Source organism: Theropithecus gelada, chromosome 16 (assembly GCF_003255815.1).
Source record: "Theropithecus gelada isolate Dixy chromosome 16, Tgel_1.0, whole genome shotgun sequence".
Lineage (NCBI taxonomy): Eukaryota > Metazoa > Chordata > Mammalia > Primates > Cercopithecidae > Theropithecus > Theropithecus gelada.
In genome coordinates, this window is record NC_037684.1 from 35,690,687 (window position 1) to 35,717,685 (window position 26,999).

A 26,999-nucleotide genomic window follows, 5' to 3' on the forward strand; every position below is an offset into this window, starting at 1 on the left:
GTGTCCACTGTTAGCCTGTTGGGGTTCCCTTTGTATGTGACATGCTCTAGTTGCCTTTAAGATATTTTCTTTCATATTCACTTTGGAGAATCTGATCACTATCTGTCTTGGGATAGTTGTCTTATATAGTATCTTGTAAGGATTCTCTGAATTTCCCAAATTTGCTTGTTGACCTCTCTTGCAAGATTGCGGGAAGTTTTCGTGGAGATTATCCTCAAATATATGATGATAAATGTAAGAGTTTAATTTCTGAAATTTCAATTCTATTCTGTTGATGTATATGCCTATTGCTGTGCTAATACCCCATAGCATTGATTGCTATAATTTTATATTAAGTTTTCAAATTGAGTAATGTAAAGTCTAACTTTGTCTCAAAATTATTTTGGCTATTTTAGATCCTTAGCATTTCTGTATACATTTTAGGATTAACTTGCTAATTTCTAAAAAAAAAAATCTTGCTGGGATTTTGGTAGAAATTGAGCTTTCTCTTCCTGGTGATATTGAGTCTTCCAATACACAGACATGTATTTTTTTTATTCTTTTAGATCTCTAATTTCTCTCAGCAATGTTTTTAGTTTTCAAAGTACAAGTCTTACATTTCTTTGGTTAAATTAATCTAAGTATTTATTGTTTTTGATGTAATTATGAATGAAATTGTTTCCTTAATTTCATTTTCAGTTTGTTTGTTGCTAGTATATAAAAATATATCTGATTTTTGAATATTCATCAATATCCTGAGACCTTGCTAAACTTGTTTATTTGTGCTATTAAATTTTTGTTTGATTCTTCAGCATTTTCTACGTATCAGATAATTTCATCTGAGAATAAAAATAGGCTCATTTCTTTCTCTTTGATCACGGTGTCTTTCCTTTTTTTTGTCTTATTGTACTGGCTAAACCTCCAGTACACTGTTGAAGTTGAATAGAAATGATGAGTGGACATTTTTTCCTTATTCCCAATACAGGGAAAGCAGTCAGCCTTTCATTATTAAGTATAATGTTAGCTGTCAGTGTTTCATAGATGCGCTTCATCAGTTCAAGAAAGTTCTCTACTTTTCCTAGCTTATTGAGAGTTTTCATCATTAATTCCTGTTGGATTTTGTCAAATGCTGTTTCTGCGTTTATTGAAATGATCATGTGGTTTTTGCTGGAACCTATTTTGGTGTTTAGTTGAAACCCAATAATCCTTTTGTTTTATTTTATGTTTTTAATTTTTGTGGATACATAGTATGTATATATATTTATGGGTTACATGAGATATTTTGATACAGGCGTGCAATGCATCATAATCACATTAGGGTAAATGGGATATCCATCACCTCAAGCATTTATCCTTTGTGTTACAAACAATCCAATTATACTTTTAGATATTTTTAAATGTACAACTTATTTTTAACTACAGTCACCCTATTGTGCTAGCAAATACTAGGTGTTATTCAGTCTTTTATTTTTTTTTGTACCCATTAAGCATCCCTACTTCCCCACCATGCCTCCACTACCCTTCCTGGCCTTTGGCAACCATCTTTCTACTCTCTATCTCCATGAGTTCAATTGTTTTAATTTTTAGCTCCCATAAAAAGTGAAAATATGTGAAGTTTGCCTTTCTGTGCCTAGCTTATTTCATTTAATGTAATGACATCCAGTTCCATCCATGTTGTTGCAAATGACAGGATTTCATTCTTTTGACACCCAGTTCCATCCATGTTGTTGCAAATGACAGGATATCATTTGTTTTTTATGGCTGAATAGTACTCCATTGTGTATATGTACCACATTTTCTTTATCCATTCATTTGTTGATGGACACAGGTTGCTTCCAAATCTTAGCTGTTGTGAATAGTGCTGCAATAAACATGGGAGTGCAGATACTTCTTTGATATACTGATTTCCCTTCTTTTGGAGATATAGCTACCAGTAGGAATACTGGTTTTTGTGGTAGTTTTATTTTTAGTTATTGAGGAACCTCCAAACTGCTTTCCATAGTGGCTGTACTCATTACATTTCCACCAAAAGTATATGAAGCTTCCCCTTTCTCCATATCCTCACCAGTATTCATTATTGACTGTCTTTTGCATAAAAACCATTTTAACTGAGGTGAGATTATATCTCATTGTACTTTGCACTTGCATTTCTGTGATGATTAATGATTTGAACATCTTTTTTTCATGTACCTGTTGGCCATTTATGTGTCTTCTTTTGAGAAATGTCTATTCAGATCTTTTGCCCATATTAAAATCAGATTATTAGATTTTTTTCCTGTTGAGTTGTTTGAGCTCCTTCTATATTCTGGTTATTAGTCTCTTGTCTGATGGGTAGTTTGCAAATACTTTCTGTTATCTCTTCACTTTGTTGACTGTTTCATTCTGTGGGTTATCTCTTCACTTTGTTGACTGTTTCCTTTGCTGTTCAGAAGCTCTTTAACTTAATGTGATTCCATTTGTCCATTATTGTGTGTGTTGCCTGTGCTTTTGCATCATTACTCAAGAAATCTTTGCCCAAACCAATGTCTTGGCTAGTTTCCCCAATGTTTTATTTTAGTAATTTCATATTTTGAGGTTTTAGATTTAAGTCCTTCATCCATTTTGACTTGATTTTTATACGGTGAGAGATGGCACTTGGTTTCGGTCTTCTGCGTATGGATATCCAGTTTTTCCAGCACCATGTATTGAAGAGTCTGCCCTTTCCCCACTGTATGTTTGTGTTAGTCTGTTTTCACACTGCTGATAAAGACATACCAAAAACTGGGTAATTTATAAAGAAAAAGAGGTTTAACGGACTCACAGTTCCACTTCACAATCACAGTGGAAGGTGAAAGGGACTTCTTACATGGCAATGGCAAGAGAGAATGAGAGCCAAGTGAAAGGGGTTTCCCTTTATGAAGCCATGAGATCTTGTGAGACTTATTCACTACCATGAGAACAGTGTGGGGAAAACTGCTCCCATGATTCCATGGTTCAATTAACTCTGACCGGGTCCCTCCCACAACACGTGGGAATTATGGGAGCTACAATTCAAGATGATATTTGAGTGGGGACACAGCCAAATCATATAATTCCACCCCCAGCCACTCCCAAATCTCATGTCCTCACATTTCAAAACCAATCATGCCTTCCCAACAGTTCCCCAAAGTCTTAACTCATTTCAGCATTAACTCAAAAGTCTATGGTCCAAAGTCTCGTTTGAGACAAGGAAAGTCCCTTCCACCTATAAGCCTGTAAAATTAAAAGCAAGTTAGTTACTTCCTAGATGCAATGAGGGTATAGGCATTGGGAAAATACAGCCATTCCAAATCGGAGAAATTGGCCAAAACAAAGGGGCTACAGAGCCCATGCAAGTCTGAAATCCAGCAGGACAGACAGATCTTAAAGCTCCAAAATGATCTCCTTTGACTCCGTGTCTCACATGTAGATCATATTGATGGAAGAAGTGGGTTCCCATGGTCTTGGGCACATCTGCCCCTGTGGCTTTGCAGGGTACAGCCTTCCTCCTGGCTGCTTTCATGGGGTGGCATTCAGTGTCTACGGCTTATCCAGGCACGTGGTGCAAGCTGTCAGGAGATCTACCATTCTGGGGTCTGGAGGATGGTGGCCCTCTTCTCACAGCTCCACTAGACAGTGCCCCAGTGGGGACTGTGTGGGGGCTTCAATCCCACATTTCCCTTTTGTACTGTCCTAGCAGAGGTCCTCCATGAGGGCCCCACCCTTGCAGCAAACCTCTGCCTGGACATTCAGGCATTTCCATACATCCTTTGAAATCTAGGCAGAAGTTCCCAAACCTCAATTCTCAATTTCTGTGCACCTGCAGGCTCAACACCATATGGAAACTGCCAAGGCCTGGGGCTTGCACCCTCTGAAATCATGGCTCGAGTTGTACCTTGGCCCCTTTTAGCCATAGCTACAGTGGCTGGGATGCAGGGCACAAAGTACCTAGGCTGCACATAGCAGGGGGGCCTGGCCCTGGCCCAGGAAACCATATTTTCCTCCTAGGCCTCCAGGCCTGTGATGGGAGGGCCTGCCACAAAGGTCTCTGACATGCCCTGGAGACATTTTCCCTATTGTCTTGGTGATTAACATTTGTCTCCTCATTACTTATGCAAATTTCTGCAGCTGGCTTGAATTTCTTCTCAGAAAATGGGTTTTTCTTTTCTATTGCATTGTCAGGCTGCAAATTTTCTGAACTTTTATGCTCTGTTTCCCTTTTAAAACTGATGCTTTTAACAGTACCCAGGTAACCTCTGGAATGCTTTGCTGCTTAGAAATTTCTTTCACCAGATATCCTAAATCATTTCCCTCAAGTTCAAAGTTCCACAAATCTCTAGGGCAGAGGCAAAATGCTACCAGTCTCTTTGCTAAAATGTACCAAAGTCACCTTTACTGCAATTCCCAACAAGTTCCTCATCTCTGTCTGTAGGTGGGCATCAGCTGAGTTCAGCCTGGTTTTGCTTTCTGCTGTGACAGGGCAGCAGATACAATGGAAAGTTTCACAATCACTGCTCTCTCTCTCCCAAACACACGGATTCTCTCTCTGTACCACGTGGCTGCTGCTGGGGGATGAGGGAGGGACGGCATTGATGATTCAAGATAGTTTTTCCTACCCTCTTCAGTGCCTCTTTCAGTGATATGAAGTTAAAACCAGGTACTTTGAGTGCTCACCACGTTGTTAGTTATGAATGTGCTGTTTTTGTGTAGATAATTGTTAAATTTGGTGCTCCTGCTGGGGGACAATTAGTGGAAACTTCTATTTGGCCATGTTGTTCCACCCCTTTCTCAATAATTTTTTTTAAAGTTTCTAGATTAGATTCCTTTTTTATATGATTTACTAAAAAGTTCATAAAAATATTTGCATTAATTCACTTAAAGTTGAGATTTGGATCTGATAATAGCAAACTGATAGCTTTCTTCCAGGTTTTGCTTTTATAGTTCCATTCTGTTGAAATTTATCATCTTTCTTAATGTGTTTTCTACCACCCCAGTTTATTAGTGTTGGTTGTATTACTTCAGTGTAATGCTCCTTTGCTTTTTCTAGCCTGTTAATGGTGATTCTTATTGGACATTCTTTTTTCTGTCCCTTTGTTGTCAATATATTGCTTTAGCCTTAAGTCACAGTGAACCTTGCTGTACCTGACCAAATAGACTAGCTGCTTTTGTTTCTTCTATACTTCTAATCAATTTAGTGTTACTGGAGTATCATAATTCACACTTTGGATGGAAATAATCCGTTGTGTCTCCTCTCATGCTAGGAATATTCTAAAATGCAATGTTTGCATCCCTGTATGGGCAGAATAGTAGGAAGCTCAATATGCTTCTCAACCCCTTCCTACCATGGTCTATACATTTCCTGTTGTTTTCTATATCTAATTAACCAGTCTTTCTTGTACTTATGTCTGTCTCTCTGTGTATCTGAAGCCTGAATTCAGTTACTTACATCTTGAAAGTGGGGACTGCTACAACCAATAGAGATTGGTTGCTTTGAAATGACAGACGCTTAGGCTGTTATTTGCCTAGACTAGGAAGTTGTTGTTGCAACTTTCATGAGGAAAGTCTGGAACTAGCTACTAGCTGAAACTGCTGATGCTGAGAGAATACATTAGATGTATGACTGGAGTTAAAACGTCCTCTTCTTCTGCTAATAATACTGGTGGTAGGGGAGATTCTTCTTCAGGCTGTATGCTAAGTGTTAATGCTTAGCCAGGAGAGCTTTGTAGTGAAACTGGCCTGTACTCCCAAGTGTATAGCTCTTTATATGGACCTGCATCAAGGAAACATTGTCTGAGTTCAAACAAGAAAGCCCCATGACAAGCTAAACAAGATTCTCAAAGGTACGACTCTTTATGTTCACTCAGCAGCCACTTTATAGGAAACAATCCCAAGTCTTAGAGGGTTAGGTGAGAATAGAGTTCTTATCAGCCACCTTATGAATTTAGAACCATATTTTCCCCTTGCTGACTCAGTACAGTGACTAGGCCTCTCATTTCATCTTTTTTTTTTTTTTTTTTAACCCCATCCCTCTCTGATAGATTATGCTAACTTTGAATCTCAAGAATAATAGTTGGAAACTCGTTCTCTTCTTTTTCCTGGGCTTTTTGTATAAATGGTCCACCCTTTCCCCAGATTTCTGCATTCCATGTGGTATTGGATGTATAGAAGCTGATAAAAGAAAAATGTTTCTGTTATTCTATCCCTATGGTGACTGCAAATGATTTTCCATTGTATCTCACATTTGCTTAAGGTGGCTTGCTGTTTCTACCTGTAAAATTAAAAAAGAGATTTTAACTTTTAAATGGGAATTTTGTTCACTTAAAAATTTCTTTCACAAGATAGGGACATGTATCTTGCTGTACTATTTACACATCTTCTTTAAAAGAATCATCTTTTAAATAATCACTTTAAGAATCATCAAGTTCAGACATCAGTTTGATCATCACTTGTTTGTTTAGAAAGCCATAATGATTTCCAGTGACTACTTGAAGTTTATATCTGGTAATGGCTTTTTTTTTTTTTTTTTTTTTTTTGAGAGGGAGTCTGGCTCTGTCGCCGGGGCTGGAGTGCAGTGGCCGGATCTCAGCTCACTGCAAGCTCCGCCTCCCGGGTTCACGCCATTCTCCTGCCTCAGCCTCCCGAGTAGCTGGGACTACAGGCACCCGCCACCTCGCCCGGCTAGTTTTTTGTATTTTTTTAGTAGAGACGGGGTTTCACCATGTTAGCCAGGATGGTCTCGATCTCCTGACCTCGTGATCCACCCGTCTCGGCCTCCCAAAGTGCTGGGATTACAGGCTTGAGCCACCGCGCCCGGCCGGTAATGGCTTTAATGCCCTCTACTGCCCAGTTTCCTACTTTACCTATCCTAATGAATTAGAGAAAACCTATTTGAGTTTAATTTGTTCTAGAGTTTTTGTGTGTATATGTGTGTATGTGTATATATTGTGTATGTTTGTGTATTATAAAACTTATTGAGAGAGGGATGGAATATACAAACATGATATACACAAACAATATTCTCACACAATATACACACATACACACACAACTTCTGTTTTTTTATACACCCTCTCTCTCTCTCTCTCTGTTTTTTCATCATTTCCTTCAAGTGATTTAAAGTGCCACCTCTACTTTGAAATTTTCTGATTAAACCAGATGAATTCCAGTTAGCTAACCTTCTTAAGAGTTCAGTATATTTGTAAGTAATTTCCTTTAAGAATGCTTTAATTGCAGTAAAAATTTATCAGTTTAAATTTTATGGAGAAAATACTGACCAAATTTATGACGTGTAAATTCCAAGTTATTATAAGAAGAGATGTAGAATAGTTATTCCTAAGTAATAATATGTATATTTAGAAAGATTAACTAAGGTGAATTTACCAAAGACTGAGCCACGTATTGCCACAAAATTATCCAAGTTTATCATTTTGGATTGAAAATTTTCTGCTTCTATTTCTGCTACTGAGAAGCAGAGTACAAAGAATTTTAAATTGTTGAATTAAATGGAGAAATTAGGTAATATTTTGTTCCTATGTATTTTAGTTGTACTATCAGTGCAATTAAATTGGTGCTTCCTTAGGTTCAGAGACTATAGTAGAATAATATATATGTGTATGTGTATCTATCTATCTATCAATCATATTTTTTGAGATGGTCTTGCTCTGTTGCCCAAGTTGGAGCACAGTGGTACTATCATAGCTCACCTCACCCTCCGTCTTCCGGGCTCAAGCAATTCTCCCACCTCAGCCTCCCCAGTAGCTAGGAATAGAGGCTCACACCACTATGCCCAGCTAATTTTTTAGTTTTTTGTGGAGACAGGGGTCTTGCTTTGTTGCCCAAGCTGCTTTCAAATCCCTGGCCTCAAGTGATTCTCCCGCCTTGGTCTCTCAAAGTGTTTGAATTACAGGTGTGAGCTACTGTGTGTGGCCTAGAAAAATATATTTTTGACTTTGATTTTGATACTTACTGGTTTTTTTATTAAAGATTCTAGATATGCTTTTAGTATGTAACATTGCTGAAGTGATTTATATTTTTGTTAATTTAGTGTTAGAACTAAAATTCATCTTATTAGTGGTGTTTTATTTTTGACTTACTTTTAATACTTATTAGCATACTCCTTTATTTTTAGCATTGCCTGGTGTCATTAAAGCCATTGATAAAATTAAAGATAAAAATGTGGATTATGAGGATCTAAATACTTGTCTTCAAAATTTTGGTATTTACCTTTCTAAGCCAGAATTTAAGAAGATCACAGAATTGACTGAAGCTGGTGGTGAGTGATATATTTTCGGGCAAACTGCATTGACACATCTGGAAGGAGGGTCAATTTGTTATTTTTTGCCTTAGAAAAATGACTAATATTTTTATTATAAAAAGTTAAATTTAAACTGATCCAGAAAGTATGGAAATACTCAAAAGTACAGCAGAACACTCAAAAGCCCATTATTTAGAATTAACCAGTATTAATAGTCTTTTTAATTAAAAAAAATTTCTATTTATTTTTTAAATAGTCTTTTTTAGATTTTTTCCTAGGCAAAAATGTAAACAAAAAGAAAGCAGAATTTGTAGTATTGCTGTCTGACAAGGTAGAAGTCAGGACGAAAGGCATTAAATGGGGGCAAATAAGGATTCATTATTATGTCAAAGCCTACAATTCACAATAAAGGTATACCAGTTTTGAGTATCTGTGCCCATATAACCTAGCAGCAGCTCTTCTAAAGGGAATGGGTGAGAGTGGCTTGACAGGAAACTGGGGTGATAGGTGAAATAATATTGTCTATGAGTTGATCATTGTTGATGCTAGAGATCGTATATGAACATATTACACTATTATTTCTATTTTGTATATATTTAACATTTTCCATAATAAAAAGTAAAAAATGGAATATATCTAAGTTGTATGACACCTATATAGAGAAAATAAGACTTTGTGAAGACATTAAAATCTAGATAAATAAGAATGTATCCCATGTCTGTAGATTCAGAGACCCAAAACTGTCAATTCTCTAATTAACCTATTTGTTCAAAGCAATTCTAATAAAACCCTGACTTTTTTGTAAGCTAATTTTAATATTTATATGAATGATTAAAGGCTAAGAATAGCTAAAGCACTCTTGAAGAAGAACATTTGTGGAGATGTGTGTGTGTTGGGGAGTGGGGGTTGGGAGGAACTTGCTCTCCTGGATATCAACACTCCTTGTAAAGCCATAGTCACTATGGCACAGGGATAGAGAAATTTACCAATAGGACAAGATAAGGAACTTCCAAACATATCCACAAACATACATGGCAACACATATGATAAAGTGGTGGATAACTGGGGAAAGAAGGGCTATTTAATAAATGGTACTGAAATAATTACTTATTCAAATGGAAAGAATAGAGTTACATCCCTGTCTCACACCATATTCAATAATATCCAGGTGTGAAAACTAAGTTTTGGAAAACAAATAGAAGAAAAATTTTCTGACATAGGATTTTTTAAGATGCGAAATAAGAAACTAGAAAAGATTGATAAATTTGAATACATTAAGAACTTCTCTTTGTTAAAGAATACAACAAAGAGAGTGAAATACAAGGCACAAACTGGTTATTTGCAACACTCACAACAGTGATGATTATCATAGAGAATATATAGGCAACTTTTACAAACTAACAACTCAATAGAAATTATAAAAATTTTCCACATGAAGGCACAAGTTGCTAATAATCACATGAAATGTTCTCAACATCCTTAGTAATTAGGGAAGTGCAAAGTTTAGGTCATAATGAGGTACTTAAAAAAAAAAGAGAGATCTTTTGGCCTCAAACTCCTGGGCTCAAACTCCTACCTCATCTTCCTGAGTAGCTGGGACTACAGGCACAAGCCACCATGCCTGGCTCATGAGATACATTTTTATATCCGCTAAAATTGGGAAAAATTAAGAAATATGTTATTCTAAGTACCGGTAAATATGGTGAAAGTGGTAAAACCACTTTGGAAAACAATATGCAGTATCTTGTAAAGTTTGCATACCCCATAGTTTAGAAATACTATTCTTAGCTATAAATCCTGGAACATCTCTTGGACTTAAGTACTAGGAAGCATGTTCAAGAATGTACATGGCAGCACTGATCTTAATGGCAAAAAAAGAGAAAGAAAGCAACATGATATTCATCCACAGAATGTATAAATAAATTGCAGTATACACCATTGTGTATTCATATAGTGGAAACTCCGTCTCTACTAAAAATACAAAAATTAACCGGGCATGGTGACGTGCCTGTAATCCCAGCCGCTTGGGAGGCTGAGGTGGGAGAATCGCTTGAACCTGGGAGGCAGAGGTTGCAGTGAGCTGAGATTGCATGGGCAACAGAGCGAGACTCTGTCTCAAAAATAAATAAATACATAAATAAAAGTTAAAAATATTATGTATGCTTGAGAAGGACTGGAAGAATTTTCACCAGTTTTCTTGGTGTTTTTCAGTGTTTACTTCTCTACTGTAAATTGATTTGCTTTTCCCCTTTATACCCATGTATTTTTATTGGTTAGTATTACCTGATGGATATAATTATATATTTCTGAATATATAGCTTATTTTACATAATATTTTTCATAATAATTTAATACTTAAAAGATACTGAAGAAAATGTGTTTCTTTTTCCTGTAGAAACAAAAAAAGTGAATTTTAAAGAATTCATTGATACTATGATGAGCAACACGGAATGCTTCTCTGAAAAATTATGTATGTAAGAATATCACGTCTTCTGCTTTTTGTGGACCAAATGGTTTGACAGATTTTAGAAGAGCGTAAACACTCTATTTTAGTCTCTTATAGAGCTGGTTATCCTGCAGATCATCCGACAAATAAATGCCTGGCTTCTTGCTGCTATATTTGGCTTTAATCCCCTGTAATGACCCCTAATTCTAGAACGTCTTCTACATGCAAGTGAATTAAGAGCTATCATAATTTTATTTTTCATTAGCACACTTACAGAGGGCTAGAACCATGTATAGCATTCCTTTTGGGGATTTAAAATGTCTTTCAACTTAGGAAAAATGATGCCATCTAGTGGCTGAGTACTAATATGAGAATTTCTGGTTACATCTGTTGCCATTTCTGTCTTCCAATTTATTCAGTAACATTTATGAACCTTTAATATGTACTAGGCTTTATGTTAAGCTGTAAGTGTGGTAATATGGAAAAGATAGTTTTGCTGCTCAGAAGCTCACCATACAGAAATGTAAGGTCACATATGTATATTTTTAATGGAGTGAAATTAGTATGCATTCTAAAAATTGGGACTGAAAGTAACGTTGTGTTATTTTGTTCTTACATGTTAGGTAACAGTAGATTTTAAGTAGCAACTCTTTTTACCTTACAATATAAGATTTAATTTGTCTCCTATACAGGGGTACATCATACAGAGAAAGAGACAGTTTGTCAGTTACTTCATTTTTCCTAGGAATTTCAGTTTTATGGAGATTAAAATTTTATTAGCACAGAGTTATATAGTATATTACCTAATCTATCTCTGTCATTGTATTTTACATCTCATCGTTAATATTGCATGTTTGTGTTTACTTCTTTTTTCTTCATTAGACTGCTCAGAGCATGTCTTCTTTATTGGTTCCATATACCTCATTGGGACCTTACATCCCTTTACCGCTCCGCTTTCTCCTAATCTATCAGTCTCCTCCTGTTTTCACTTTTCCTCCTTATTTGGTTTAAATTATCTTGTCTATACATACCTAATACCCTAGACTATCTTGCCTCCGTGTACTTTTGTTGCACCTATCTGGCAAAACTCTCAACCCCGAATGAACCCAATTACCTTCCTTCTTGTGTCTGACAGCATTTCTGGAGAAAATCACACAGCTGAGAAGATCGTACAGGTTATAAATAAAATCTTGGTCACTAATGTCTGCTGGCTCTTCCTAACTGTCTAATCTTCCTGAGAATCAATTCTCTATATAGCAACACAGTGACTTTTTACAAATTTGTAGTAAGATAATTTCACTCCTTTGTTTAAGATGCTTCAATGATTTTGCATTGAAATAGTCTTTCTTTTTATTGTCTACAGTAATAGATTGAAGAGGAAGTAGGAGCCAGAGGAGAATTTTAGGGAGAGATATAGAACAAAAGCTACTTAATTGTATTATCAATTGAAAATGTTTCTGAAATCACACTTTTAAAAATCTAAATTCAATAAAAATTATTATTTATAATGTTTATTCAGGGTTGGGGCACTAAGTTCTTAAAATATTTCAAGATCCTCAAAAATACATTATATTTGAGGCTAAATATTTTATGTTTTCATATTTGAAAGTTGGCAGTTCATTTATGCTATATTTATTATTCTTTTAAACCATAAAAACCTTAATTTTTGTCTATTCCAGATGACAGTTTACTGTGTGAACTTCTTGGATAAGCATTCGTAAAACTTGTGTTTTATCTACCCTTTAGTATTGCCTGATGCTATTGAAACCCTCGACAATCTCAGAAAGGAGACGATGAGTGTTTCTGACCTGTGGAATATTCTGTCTAGTTTGAATAGTAATTTAAAAAAGGATGAATTTCTAGCTGCATTGAAACTAGTTACAGTTGATGGTGAGTGTTACAAATACTAAAATTAAAAAGTATACCAAGGTATTACTTTATTTTCTGTCAACTCTTATTTGTCATTGTATCTTGAACTTGGCAAGATGGAGTGTTCCAATATGATTAAAATGCCAATATATGCATTTAGGAAATACTGTATAAAGAAAGTTCAGCTTGTTTGGCTATTCAATATAAAAATATTGTTATGTAATTTATTACTACTATAAATTGATCAAATATGCAGAGTTCCTTCAAGTTGTGTGGTATGTTACTGGAAAATGGCATATCCCAATGAACACAGAGGACATGATTAGGAAATGTTAAGACATCTATTCAAATTTTATAATAACTACTTGGAATATTCTTTTTTTTTTTTTTTTTTTTTTGAGACGGAGTCTTGCTCTGTCACCCAGGCTGGAGTGCAGTGGCCGGATCTCAGCTCACTGCAAGCTCCTCCTCTCGGGTTCACGCCATTCTCCTGCCTCAGCCTCCCAAGTAGCTGGGACTACAGGCACCCGCCACTTCGCCCGGCTAGTTTTTTTTTTCATTTTTTAGTAGAGACGGGGTTTCACCGTGTTAGCGAGGATGGTCTCGATCTCCTGACCTCGTGATCCGCCCGTCTCGGCCTCCCAAAGTGCTGGGATTACAGGCTTGAGCCACCGCGCCCGGCCTACTACTTGGAATATTCATACTGTTTTGTTGAAATAGGCTTTTATTTAATTTGGCAGAAAAACACACCTGCTGATAGCTACCACCTCTATTTAGCAAGTTAAAAAAAAGGCAAAAAAATAAAAACAAAGTTCAAAAAGGTATTGTATAATAAAGACTGTAGACTAAAAAATGTAAAGCAAATCTCCATCATTTACTGTTGATATTCTACATGCAGGAAGGAGAGTACATAGGCTACAGGTAGACATTTCTACTCTCTCATAGTCTTAGTGTCTAGAAGTTAAAAACGTGCCTAGTACGTTTATATTCTTTTATGTGAAATGTTTATACAGAATGAGATTAGTAACATAAGCATGCTGTCAGGGGTCTTTGTCAAAGAATTGTCTTTTTCTGTAATAATTTTTTATCCTTTTCATCCATTGAGCTTCTGTTTAGTTAAGGCTAGCAGTTTTGGGCTTTAAATGTATTGATTATTTTGTTTATTGGAAGATTTGAGGTGAAAAGGGTTGATGAAGAAAAGAAGGCTAATTTCTACCCAATAATATAGATTTTCTTCCCTTTTTCTCTGTGGCAGTGCTTCAGGTTCTTTTGTTAAAATTAGTGGAATTTATAGGCAGCATGTACCACAGAAAGTAATAGATAGCATTTATTTGAACCAGACCAACAAAGTATTATTTTATGAGATATGAAAATAACTAGAAAAGTATTTTTATTATAATAAAAACTCTTATATTGTGTTTATTATTCTTTCTTTGGGGGGGACAAGGTCTTGCTTTGTTACCCAGGCTGGAGTGCAGTGGCACACTCTCAGCTCACTGCAACCTCTGCCTCCCGGGTTCAAGCAATTCTGCTGCCTCAGCTTCCCAAGTAGCTGGGACTACAGGTGCACAGCACTGTGCCTGGCTAATTTTTTGTAGAGACGGGATTTTGCCATGTTGCCCAGGCTGGTCTCAAACTCCTGAGTTCAGGTGATCTTCTGACTTTGGCCTAGCTAAGTGCTGCGATTACGGGCATGAGCTGCTGCACCAGGCCTGTGTTTATTATTCTGTATTTACGAAGCAAAAGACAGTATATTAAATGCAGAGGATTTTACAATTTAAGCCTAAATATACACGTGATATTGAAAACTGTATCTGTATGCCTTTTTTCACATCATTTCTTCTTTTAACATTGTGCCCTTAGTACAAACGTATTTAGTTCTTATTTTAATGCAGTGGCTTGCAAAATTTTGAGATTTATTATTTTTGGTTATATTTGATATTGTTGAAGCAGAATGCTTTTTTTCCAAATTAAATCTTATACAGTTTCCTAATATATAAAATATTAAAGTTGAGCTTCTCTGACCAAAGTGGGAGAAATGACCAAGTTAACTGCTGAAACAGCTCCATAAGACCTTAGAAACGTAAGAAAGAAATTAAAATTACTGATCTAGGGTATTCTTTTGATCAGGTTATGTTAAAAAGAAAAAACAAACCTGAAAAACAACTGATTCAGATTCTCTCTAGTGAAACTGAAGAGTGAGTTCTTGGTTATTGGCAGTATTCCATATTGACTCCTTAATATTTTAAAATATATTTAAAATTAAAAAATAATCTTATGATGATTACAAAAAAAGCATTGAAAAATAGAAAAGGTAATTTATCATTTGGCAAATTCAGAAATGCTTCCCAAATATCTAGTTATATAGCTTATGAGCTCTCTTGTTTCTTCTGAAAGACCTGAGTGAAGAAAGTTGGTGTTGAGCAAAAATATGTAAGATGGTATGGAAAATGGTCAAAGTGAATGTGAGACATTGAATCCATAGGCTAAGAATTAAAGGAAATCATTAATAGGTGGTGTTAGGCATTTAAGGCCTGGGACAGTCTCTTCTCTGCTGGTGGTTTCTCTAGCTTCATTTGTTTTAGATTTTTAAACTTAAACTGATATTCTCTGTTTCTCCTGACTCTGATATCTGATGTGGTTGAAATTAGCTTAATAACTTTGTTTTCTTTTTGGCTTGGCAACAAGACTCTAAACTTATCTTCATGATTTTTTATGCAATATCCATTAAAGCCAGATCTGAGTCTTTGTTTCAGGCTCTAACTTTGCAACCTGGCATCAGCTGTGATTAACCCTGTTATGGTGGTTTAGCAAAGAATAATTGAGCTACAAATTCTTGACAGCAGCTCTATCCATTCACATCTCTTTCCTCAGGATTTATTTAAAGAGACCCAGGAAATCTTTCCTAATATTGATAGTTGCTATTCTATTTCAGCAAGTTATATGAACCAAAGGATCAAATGAGATTGCAGGTCATGCTTATAGATTTGGGTCCCTTGGTAAATAGGTCCAAAGCTAACTGTAAATTTTGTTAGATCACCTGTAAATTTTGTTGGTGTTATCAGTACCTGTTGACCTCAGATGGCTCCCTGCTTCCTTTCTTCCTTTGCCTCCTTGCCTCCTTGCCTCTCTTCCTCCCTTCCCTTCCCTTCCCACTCTCCTTCCTTTCCCTCCCTTCTCCTCCCATCCCCTCCCCGCTCCTTCCCTTCCCTTCCCTTCCTCCCAGAATTCTAAGTAGCTGTGATTTAGTTCTACTTGATTATACATACCAAGAACTAGATTCAGAGGGGACTCTATTTAGGTGACTGAGTTACAATACCTGTTGCCTACTTTAAGCTGATCTTTAAGCTACTGTAAATTGAAGACACTTAATTAAGAACGTCTTTATATAACATGGTCTTAGAATATTTGATTATGTAACCTTGTTGATTGATGTGAGGCTAGTGGAAGGCCATCCTGAATGGTATAAAAGTATAAAAGAAGCATGAGGAATGGAATGTATGAACACTTCTATCCTTCTCCCATCAGAGAGAGAACACAGATTCAGGGACAGAGCCTTTACAGTTAGTGATATATAGGACTCTACTAAATGACAGAAGCAGCAAAAATACTACAATAAAGACATGTGTTTTTACTGTAGAAAATAGTTCCTAAAAGTTCAAGTGTTAATTTAAAGCCAAGGTAGATAGAAGGTGAGACATTGTTAATTGTGGCTATATACTTAAGCCCTGTTCAGGCTTTTATCTGCTGGTGACACATTTTGCTTGTTGTACTTTGTTCTAGTCTATGATAATAAACTATAATATTTCTAAATCTTAAGCTTCCTTATTCCTGGCTGGGAAAACAAAGCTGCTTCTGTTTCCTGTGTTCGTCACTTTAACTTTGTAATCTAGTACTTGTGTACTGTGTAAGAAATGGGTGTAAACACATATCAGAAATTATAATAGGCCTATCAGGCACGAAAGAAACCTTTAAAGTTTTCTGGTATAGAATTTTTATCTTTAAACAATTGAAAGACAAAACTAAGACTGAGGTGTGTCTCTTAATTTTGTCTAGAGTATATCTTGGTTTATCTTTTGGGAATATGGATTATATTGTTTCCATTGATTGAAATTGAGAACTCAGCCTGACTTTTTTTTTTTTTTTTTTTTGAGATGGCGTCTTGCTCTGTCACCCAGGCTGGAGTGCAGTGGTGAGATCTTGGCTCACAGCAACCTCCACCTCCTCGGTTCAAACAATTCTGCTGCCTCAGCCTCCCAAGTAGCTGGAACTACAGGCACACGCCACCACACTCAGCTAATTTTTGTATTTTTTAGTAGAGATGGGGTTTCACCATATTGGTCAGGATGGTCTTGAGCTCCTGACCTTGTGATCCACCCACCTCAGCCTTCCAAAATGCTGGGATTACAGGCATGAGCCACCTTGCCCAGCCATCAGCCTGACTTCTGTAGTCTTAGTATTTATTAATCCCATAAAATCAATCCTTTGGTTACTCAAAAATATGAAAAGGAAATATGATTCTTATGAGTGCGTCAAATGGTTTACATTTTTATAGGTTGCTTTGTTGGATCTGACTTTTGCTTAATGAGGTTGGTCTATTAAAAGTGTTTTTTCTCAGAAGGTGACAAAGTACAATTTGAAGAATTTGCACAAGTAGTAAGGAATATGCGTGATGCTGCCAGGTTAGAAGGTAAGTACTGAATTATTTATAATGATTAGGTTTACTTTTATTGAAAGGACTTATTTTTGTTTTTGTTTTTAATGCTGTGTGTTCACCTAATTTCTGGTTAACATGTTGGCATTGATATGTTTATACACAGATGAAACTTGGTTTTGATGAAACATTGACTGGCATATAGGAACTTGGCTTTCAGAATGTATCCTTCATTACTAACTGATAAAGCTGGTTTACTCTGTCTAGACTATTTGTTAAAGAACTTGGAGGAGCCAAGAGAATAGGCATAGTTTGAGGTTCTATGCCTTCTTTCTGTATCTACACATGTAATTTTAAGGGAATATGGTCAGTGTCTGACCTTGTAATTTAAGATTTTAGAGGTGGAATAGACAGTTCCAGGAAATGATAAGGATTAAGGGTAGCCGTTGGTGTGGATGACTTTGGAAAGGAAATAAAGGCCTTTTGAACTTAAGAGGTCAAAGTGCTCTGAGGCCAGGCTCATCCTTATTGTCATTGGATGATATTGGGATGAGAGGTAGAAGGAGGATGATGATCAAAGTGCCAAAATCCTCAGAGAATGTGAAGGAGTGATCAGACAGTAATCAGTACTGTTGTCAGGAGAGTGACATAGTTGAATAACAGGCCTGAGCCTCAAGGGAGAGGGATAAGGTTTGATTGAAGGTAGAATTAAAATGGCCTGACAGCAGCAGCAGAAAGAAAGGAAAGTGCTATTCTGCTTCCTGGTCCTACAGTATGTGGAACGTGGGAGCATGAGCAGACTCTACTCAAGGTGGTTGTGCAAAGAAACTGTTTTTAAAGGAAATCAAGTGCTAAGGCAAGAAAGCAGAGCTGATACAGGTTTTTTGGGTGTCAGCAAAGCTCAGATTGCCATCTGTAGTTGCCTCCCAGTGATGTTAGAGGAACAGAAAGTGAGGCAGGACGTAAGGCTTAAACTGTGAATACTATTTGCAGCTAGTTTCTGTTGACTTTAATAATAATAATAAAACTAATTTTATTCTATAAATATGACATTTATTGAGGCATTATTATATGTCTAATGCTGTCTTAAGTACTTTTTATACGTTATTATATTTACTCTCCACATCAACCTTGTGAGGTAGATATTAGTATTATCCCATTTTAGATGAAAGAGATGTTAGGTAGTAATAATTTGCTCACAGTTGCACAGTTCCAGGTTACAAATCCTGGAGCCAGAATTTGAATGTTGGTCTGACTTAACCAGTGCTGGAAATAAAGCAACATTCCAGATGCTAGGGTACAATTGAGTCCTGGTGGAATTGAAAATAAAAACTGAATGAGCCCTTGTAAATCTTGTCCCATATTTTACATTTTTCATAATTCTGAAAGTTATTTCTCCTATATCTAAATAATTTTATTTGCTACCATTAGAGGTCCACAACAAAATAATTACTTTGTATAATTGCCATGAAAAGTTCAGCTATATGAGTGATTTTGGTTGTGGAAAATTTTATAAACGCACCAGAGAAATGTGATAGATCAAGAGAACTCTTTGTACATTGGGCTGCTGGCCATAGAATGCTATAAGGGATAAATTTCTCTCTGAGATTTCTTATTCCTCAGTTCAGGATATAATAATAAACTATGGATTTCCACTAACAAATGTCTTGAGTGATGGCTACTGCTTTTTATCAATTAACTTTTTTTCTATTTATAGAGTTACAGGAAGTTGTCTTAGCTGCTGATTTGCTTGAAGGTGACATGATAGCTGAGGAGAACTTGGAAGACTTTCTAAGAAATATTGGGATTAAGTCACCTAAAGAAGAGGTAGAGAAAATTCTTCAATCAGATTTTGTTTCTGGTAAGCATTTTAAATATTACTTTCAGGTTTTTTTTTTTTTTTTTTTTTTTAATGAGTAAAGATGTGCAAGGTCTATAGGTATTTGCTTATCTTACTATAAATGTAATCTTGGAAACGGAGCCTTTCCTCTTAATTTCCTCTTTTGCAGTTATGAGAATACTTTTATACAAGCAGGTCTAGATTTTGTGGAAGTGGGCTTGTTAGAATCCTTTGTCCTCGTTGCTATCTTGATTTAGTGAATGAAGAACATCTTAGAAATTCAAGTTCTGTGAATAGAAATTCTAGCTTTGCCACCTTTGATGGAATTACTGGTCAGAGTTACTGGGGCTTTGTTTGTACTTCAGTTCCCATTATAGGTAGAATCAGAACTAGTATACCTACAACATTGTAGGGTTATTGTGAGGCTTAATGTATGAAATTGAATCTAGAAGTACCTTGTAAATAAAATGTTCAAGAAATATATAAGCCATATGCTGATTTTGATACTAGCCTTTAAGCATTACTTTGTCCAGGGGTTCTTGTTTGTCATCTCTCTCTTTTCCTTGCAGAAGATAACATGGTGAACATTAAAGACTGTATGAGGGCTTTGAGGGACACCCAGAAATTTTCCAATTATATTGGTAAGAGCTTTATGGTAAAACTGTTAGAAGGCAACGATACAGAACTTATTCAAAGTTCATCTAGTAAAACACTAAATTTGGTGTTTAAATCTTCTTTATAGTATCTATGCCAAATGTTTGCTTCATGTGTACTTGAACACTTTCAGTTATGGGGAACTTCCTGCATTTTATTTTGAAATTTAAGAATTGTACATTTGTGATTGGAGATTGGACAAATAACAAGATTATGATCTTTTCCAATAGTTAAAATAAGACACCGTTATATATGAATGAATGGTTCTTTTTAATGTTGTAAAAATCTCAAATGACCAGGAATGTAAGAAGTATAAAGTGCAAGTCTCTTGTAACATTAATGTTACCCTCCAGAAATATCCATGTGAAGGTTTCATAAATATCCTTTTAGGCTTTCTTCTTTACATCTGTCCATAATATTGCACAACTTGAATGCAATATATGACAGTATATCTTAGATATAATTCTGTGTTCCACTATATTATGTAAAGCTACCTCATTCTTTTAAAAGACTGCATAATGTTCTATTAGAGGAATGAACTATAATTTTGTCCACAATACTTTTAATAAATATTTGGGTTATTGCTATTTTTTACTATTACAAACATTTGGTGAGTATCCTTGTACATATATCTTTGTGCACGTTACACACCAATTTTTCTGTAGGGCAAATTCCTTAGAAGTGGAGTTGCTGGGCCAAAGTATTTTTAGATGTAAAATGTTAACAAGCTACTGCCTAATTACCCTCCTAAAGGTTTGTGGAAATTCACACCTTTATCAACAGCGGGTATTATTTATTAAAAATTCTGATAGGAGCATTAATACTTTGTCTTACCCATTTCAGGTTTTTTTCTAGTTTATTTTTGATTTTTTGGCTTTGTTTTTGGTGGATTACTTTTTGCCATCTTTTGTTTCATTTTGTCAGTTTGGTAATTTGATTCTTCTAGGAAATTTTAAATTTTATTGAGATTTAAAATGGCTTAGACTATTAGGACAGCCCTGTGCACTTCTAATTCTTCTCATTTTTTTGTATATATGGTTATTTTCTCATTCTTAAATATATATATGTATATATATAACTTTCTTCTTTGTTTGCTACTGAATGTTCTATTATCTCTATTTTTAAAGTACTAGCTCTTGGGTTTATCTTTAGTGTTTCTATTTATAGTTTAAAAATTAATTTCTGGCTTTATCTTTAGTAAGTCCTTTATATTGTTCCCTTATGCTCATTTAATAGTTTTTCTAATTTCTTATTTAAATTATTTATTTACTTTATTTTTTTTTCTTACTGGGTAATAAACATGTTTAAGGCAGTCGATTTTCATTTTAGTGAAACTTTGGTGTATCTAACAGTCTTTGACTTGTTAGGCTATTATTATAGTTATTTTATAAATATTTCCAGTTACATTTTGATTTTATCCTTGATCTAAGAGTTATTTAGGAGGAAACTTTAAATTTCAAGGCAATTTATTTAATTTATTTATTGAGATGGAGTCTCATTCTGTCTCCTTGGCTGGAATGCAGTGACGCAATCTTGGCTCACTGCAACCTCCACCTCCCGGTTTCAAGGGATTCTCCTGCCTCAGCCTCCTGAGTAAATGGGATTACAGGTGCACACCACCGTGCCTGGCTAATTTTTGTATTTTTAGTAGAGACGGTGTTTCACCATGTTGGTCAGGCTAGTCTCAAACTCCTGACCTCCCAAAGTGCTGGGATTATAGGCATGAGCCACCACACCCGGCCAAATTTCAAAGCAATTTAAATGTCATTGTTGCCTTAAATTTGTTGTTTATATCTAGTTGTATTTTATTTTTGTCAGAGAATGAGGACTGTAATAGAGGGTTTGATAGTTCCCTAGTTTATTAGAGACAGAATTCCCTCAACTTTTGTATTTACTATTTAAAAATCAAAATCAAAATTAGTTGGTTGCAGGGATAGGCCAGGTAACGTACATTCACTCATTTCACTCTTGGAAGTCCTTATGACTTTTTGAAGTAGCTCATTCTATAATTTTTGACAGCTATAGAACTAGAAAATTATTCCACATATTTGGTGGAAATTTCCTGGAACCATATTTAACATTTGGACTCTTCCTCCCATTTATTGCCTTCCAGAAATGTCAAAATAACTCACATATTCTCTTTCCTTCCCACTAAATGAATCTTCTCTCTGGACTCAAATATCCCTTCAACTGTTCTTCACTGACCTGTTTTTGAAACTTCTTACCAATGACAATTGACTATATCATAGAACAAAATCCTGAGAGATGCCTTTTTAGAAATATACTTTGGAAATGTGAACTGTTAACATTTTTTAAATCAAGGGAGGTCAGCCATGGTCTTCTTAGTCCAAATGTTTGTTACTGTGCTAAACTTAAGAGGCTATGAGGATTCTCTAAAATGGGTGAAGTTAGCTGACAGAAACAAGGGATGCAGGGAAGGAAAGAGAAAAATTGGCATTTAGGTGGAGTTATGAGGAATAGGGGGACTTTACTGAAATGGTGCACTTATCAACAGAATAACTAGGGAAACTTTAGCATACTTTTGTCTGTAGCAGAATAGCTCACCTCAAACCCAGACATTTAACAAATCAATTTTAAGAATAAAGAAAAGGATTATTTTTAGCTGTTAGAGCTACAAATAGAAAGCTATTGGAGTGGAGAAAACTATTGAAGTAGGGTTATAGAAAATTATAAGAGTAGAGGATGGACCACTCTAAATATTTAAATGGCCACATGTGGCTGGTGACTGCCTTATTTGACAGTGTAGATCTCAAAGAGGCCATCAATTTTATTGTTATGCTCAAAAGATTTAGATCCATGGACTGAATTACATGTTGTATATATATTCTCTGTTTGTAGCATTGAATGAGACTATCAATACATTGGACTCCATGAAAGAAAATTGTCAGTTTGACAAAGACAAAAATCCAGATGTACTTGAAAACACTGATAGGCTTTCTTTTACTGATGACATACTTCAAGAAGTAATGGATGACTCCTCTGTTGAAGGTGAGTTGATTTGACAGATAACCAGCAGCTTGTATAAAAAATTTCTTCTGAATTTTATTTAGTTTTTAGTTGTTTTTTTGTTTGTTGTTGTTGTTTTTTAATTTAGGGAGGTCAGCCATGGGCTTTCTAGTCCAAATGTTTGGTATTACTGTTCTTCTAAATTTTTATCCAAGGATTTCAAACTATTTTACCAAGTATTATTTAAGTCTTAATACTTGGTCCCTAAATCACAACATAAACTTGTTGGACACTTTACTGTAGACCATATTCAGGTCTATACGTTATATGTGCCCACAGAGATTTAGTCATTACAGTATCAAATTCCTGGGTGATCTGATGACCTGGGTTGTAAAATTGGTCTCAGAGTATTTATATATTTGTTGCATGGCTTTGAAGAATAATTTTGTTTCAAAGTTAATCCTTTTCCTTTCATGTGTTTTAGAGAAGTCTTAATGGTTTTGTAGCTTTCTGTTTTTGGATGAAAGGCCCTTTGAAAAGTACAAGGTATTGTTGAAAAACTAATGTTTATTTCTATAGCCAATTGTAAGTGTTGAGTTGTTGTTTACTTTATTTACAAAGATTTACCTGATCCATCTATATACCCTCAGCTTGAATGTACTGAGATGGATTTTACCCCATATTTAGAAAGCCATTTCCTGCCTTTAAATTTAGCTTCAGCTAAAAAATGTAATCAGGCTGGGGGCAGTGGCTCATACCTATAATCCTAGCACTTTGGGAGGCCGAGGCGGGCAGATCACCTGAGGTCAGGAGTTTGAGAGCAATCTGACCAACATGGTGAAATCCTGTCTCTACTAAAAAAATACAAAAATTAGCCTGGCATGGTGGCCCGTGCCTGTAGTTACAGCTACTTGGGAGGATGAGGCACAAGAATGCTTGAACCCGGGAGGCTGAGGTTGTAGTGAGGCAAGATAGCGTCCCTGCACTTCAGTCTGGGCAACAGAGCAAGACTCCATCTCAAATAAATAAATAAATAAATACAAAATAAAAAGTATAATCAAATCCCCCATTGCCCCCCTCTTCACACCAGGGAATATTTGGCAATATCTAGAGACAGTGTTGGTTATCACAACTGATGTGAGAGGACTATTGGCATCTAGTGAATAGAGGCAAGGGTTGCTGCTAAACATCCTATAATTTACAGGATAATACCCTTGTCCCCCCAATAATTATCTGGCCAAAAATATTAATAGTTCAGAAATCTTGGGAGCTATCATGTAAAATTGCCCAAACCTACTATTTTAAAAGTACTTTTTATAGGTTAGTTGTTTTGTTTATCCTGCTTAAAACAAATAAAAACACAAATTAAGGCAAATATAATTTATGTGTATTCTAACCTCTGTTTGTTTCAAGGTAATACCTGGGCTAGTTGTGAGTCATTCTAAACTGTTCTTTAATACAATAGAGTCCTTCTATGCAAATGGACAGATTTTATTTCTATCGTTTGTTCCTCAGATCTTTATACCAACTTGCATCTGTGTGGGAAGTATGTAGAGTGAATGGGTATAACTATAACTTGTTCTTAGGAAAAATTCTAGGACTAGATAGTAGATAGGTAGGTAAGAGATCAAGAAGGACAATTTAGACTAATAATTAAGGATTTTATTGAATAGATGGGCAGGGGATTAACTTGTCCCCTTAGGGAGAAAGGAAGCATCTGTAACATTAGAAACTGCCACATTTAAGGAGTTGGTGGAAGATAACCATGAAGGAGCCTAAGAAGTAAGCAAAGAATGAGGAGAGAATGGATATTTTGGGAGCCAGGGAACAACTTTTGAGAAGAAGGGAATGGTTATCAATGATAAATGTTAGTGGGAAAAGAAGTGTTCAATCTATCCATTGGTTTCCTTTCAAACAGGGTAAGATCAGGATGCCATTCCTCATTGTGTAATGTCTCTTTCTAAATTTGCAGATTTTAGGAAAGAGGCTTCAAATCTAAAATTACCAAAGGTAAACGGTGAGTAAGAACTTTGTATATGAGAACATTTTCAATAATAAGAGGTATTTTATAGAATAATTGCCAAGTATCAATGTATTTCTAATCTTTCCTGCCCACTTCAGCCAGATTTTTCCACAAGCATGTTACCTCCCCCTATTTATAACTCTTTTAACATTTCCTGTTGTTATTAGGATAAAAATTAAAATCCTCCATGCCCTATCTTTCTAGTGTTATTTTGTACCATTATCCTTGCTTTCTGTACTTCAACTAAATTGACTTTACTTTAGTTCCTTAGATACTCCCCTTTCCTCCCACCACAAGACTTTTGCATATTCTATTCCCTGGAATATTCTTCCCTGATCCTCTTTGCCTACTGTTGTAATCCGTTTTGTGTTGCTGTAACAGAATACCACAGACTGGATAATTTGTAAAAAAAAAAAAAAAAAAGAGATTGAGAGAGAGAGAAAGATTCATTTCTTACAATTCTAGAGGCTGGGAAATCCAAGGTCAAGAGGCCCACATCTAGTGAGGGCCTTATTGCTGTGTCATACTATGGCAGAAGGCAGAAGGGCAAGAAAGTTTGAGAGAGCAAGAGAGCAAGAGGAGACTGAACTTACTTTTATAATAAGCCCATTCTTGCAGTAACTGAATCACTGATATTAATCTATTCATGAGGGCAGAGCCTTTGTGACTTAATCACCTCTTATTAGGCCCGACTTGTCAACACTGTTGCATTGGGGATTAAGTTTTCGGCACATAAACTTTGGGGGACACAATCAAGCCATAGCATTCCACCCCTGGCCCTCAAAATTCATGCCCTTTTCATGTGCAAAATACATTCATTCCATCTTGGTAGCCCCAAAAGTCTTAACTTGTTTCTGTGTCAACTCAAAAGTCCAAATTCCAGAGTCTCATCTTTGTCAGATGGGTGAGACTCAAGGCACAATTCATCTTGAGGCAAATTCTCCTCCAGCTGTAAGCCTGTGAAATTAGCAAGTTGCATGCTTCCAAAACACAGGCATAGGATAGACATATCCACTCCAGGAGGGAGAAATGAGTGAGAAGAAAGGGATAATTGGTCCCAAGTAAGTCCGAAACCAAAAAGGGAAAACAACATTAAGTCTTAAACCTGGAGAATAATCTCTTTTGACTCCATGAGTCAATTATAGAAAAGCCTATCATCAGTGGTCAGTATAGGTCAGATCTTTTTGTTTCCTTTGTTATATGCTCTTATTAAATTCTGTCCATTTCATAGCACTTATTTCATATTATAAATATCCATTTTTGTTTTTGATTATTTGATTGATATCTCTTCCTCCCACTTGCCTGGTATCATTGGGCCAAAGAATATGTCTCCACTTTGCTTACCATCGTATCTCCAGGACCTAGCACAGTCCTGGCTCTTATTAAACTCTTAAAGATAATTGATATTAACTCCTGATACTTACGTAATATTTACTATGCTGTTGTTCCAAATCTTTTGTTATTAACTCATAATCATGAATATTTATTGAACGAATGACTGAGTAGATCTGTCTTCTTATCTCTTCAGACGCACCCTTTATCACTTCTGTGTTTGTATTTATTCTGTAGTCATACTACTTAGCATAATTTAAATTGGCTCTATTTGTTTTTGCATTTATTTGCATATACTGTTTCCTTTGGATACATTCCCTGACAGACAAACTGACAATTCCCCCCCAAATTCAGCTCAAATGTCATTTCTCATGCCCTAAGACTTCCTTCCCAGAGTTCAGCACTTATTAAATCTAGGTTAGGTAAACCTTCTCAGTGCTTCCATAATTTTGTGTATTTTTCTCATATCACTTACTATATGATATATTATAATTTTGTTTATAGATATGACAGATTTAGTCTCCTTCATCAAGGAATTTACTTGAAACTCTTTGATACGAGGGACTGACTGAATATTTTATTGTTGATCTTAGAAGTTGTAAAATAACTGTTAGTAGAATGAATGTAGGTCTCAGATGATATTGTGATGTTCTTTCCAAGTGATCTCCATGAAGGCATAGCTCTCCTGGTGATATGCAACAATGTTCAGCATATGGAAACATAGACAACTTCATTTGGGGGTTGAGGGAAAAAAGGATTGAGAAATGGTACAGATGAAAAACTAGGGAGCTCAAGGAAACCTGCCTGTCTCTGTAGACTCCACCCCTGGGGACAGGGCACAGCTACACAACAACAACAACAACAACAAAAAAGCAGCAGAAACCTCTGCAGATGCAAACGAGTCTGTCTGACAGCTTTGAAGAGAGCAGTGGATCTCCCAACACGGAGGTTGAGATCTGAGAAGGGACAGACTGCCTGCTCAAG

The 26,999-nt window shown here is 35.8% G+C and overlaps 1 protein-coding gene across 1 annotated transcript in view; it reads left to right on the forward strand.

Moving 5' to 3' along the window:
• EFCAB13 (EF-hand calcium binding domain 13) overlaps nt 1-26,999 on the forward strand; it is a 125,240-nt gene that overhangs the window by 68,213 nt on the left and 30,028 nt on the right. The window contains exons 13-19 of the mRNA XM_025362903.1: nt 8,105-8,248; nt 10,626-10,700; nt 12,423-12,566; nt 17,164-17,235; nt 18,917-19,060; nt 19,609-19,680; nt 24,633-24,677. Coding sequence (XP_025218688.1) covers nt 8,105-8,248; nt 10,626-10,700; nt 12,423-12,566; nt 17,164-17,235; nt 18,917-19,060; nt 19,609-19,680; nt 24,633-24,677 — 696 coding nt within the window. The remainder of the gene's footprint in view (nt 1-8,104; nt 8,249-10,625; nt 10,701-12,422; nt 12,567-17,163; nt 17,236-18,916; nt 19,061-19,608; nt 19,681-24,632; nt 24,678-26,999) is intronic.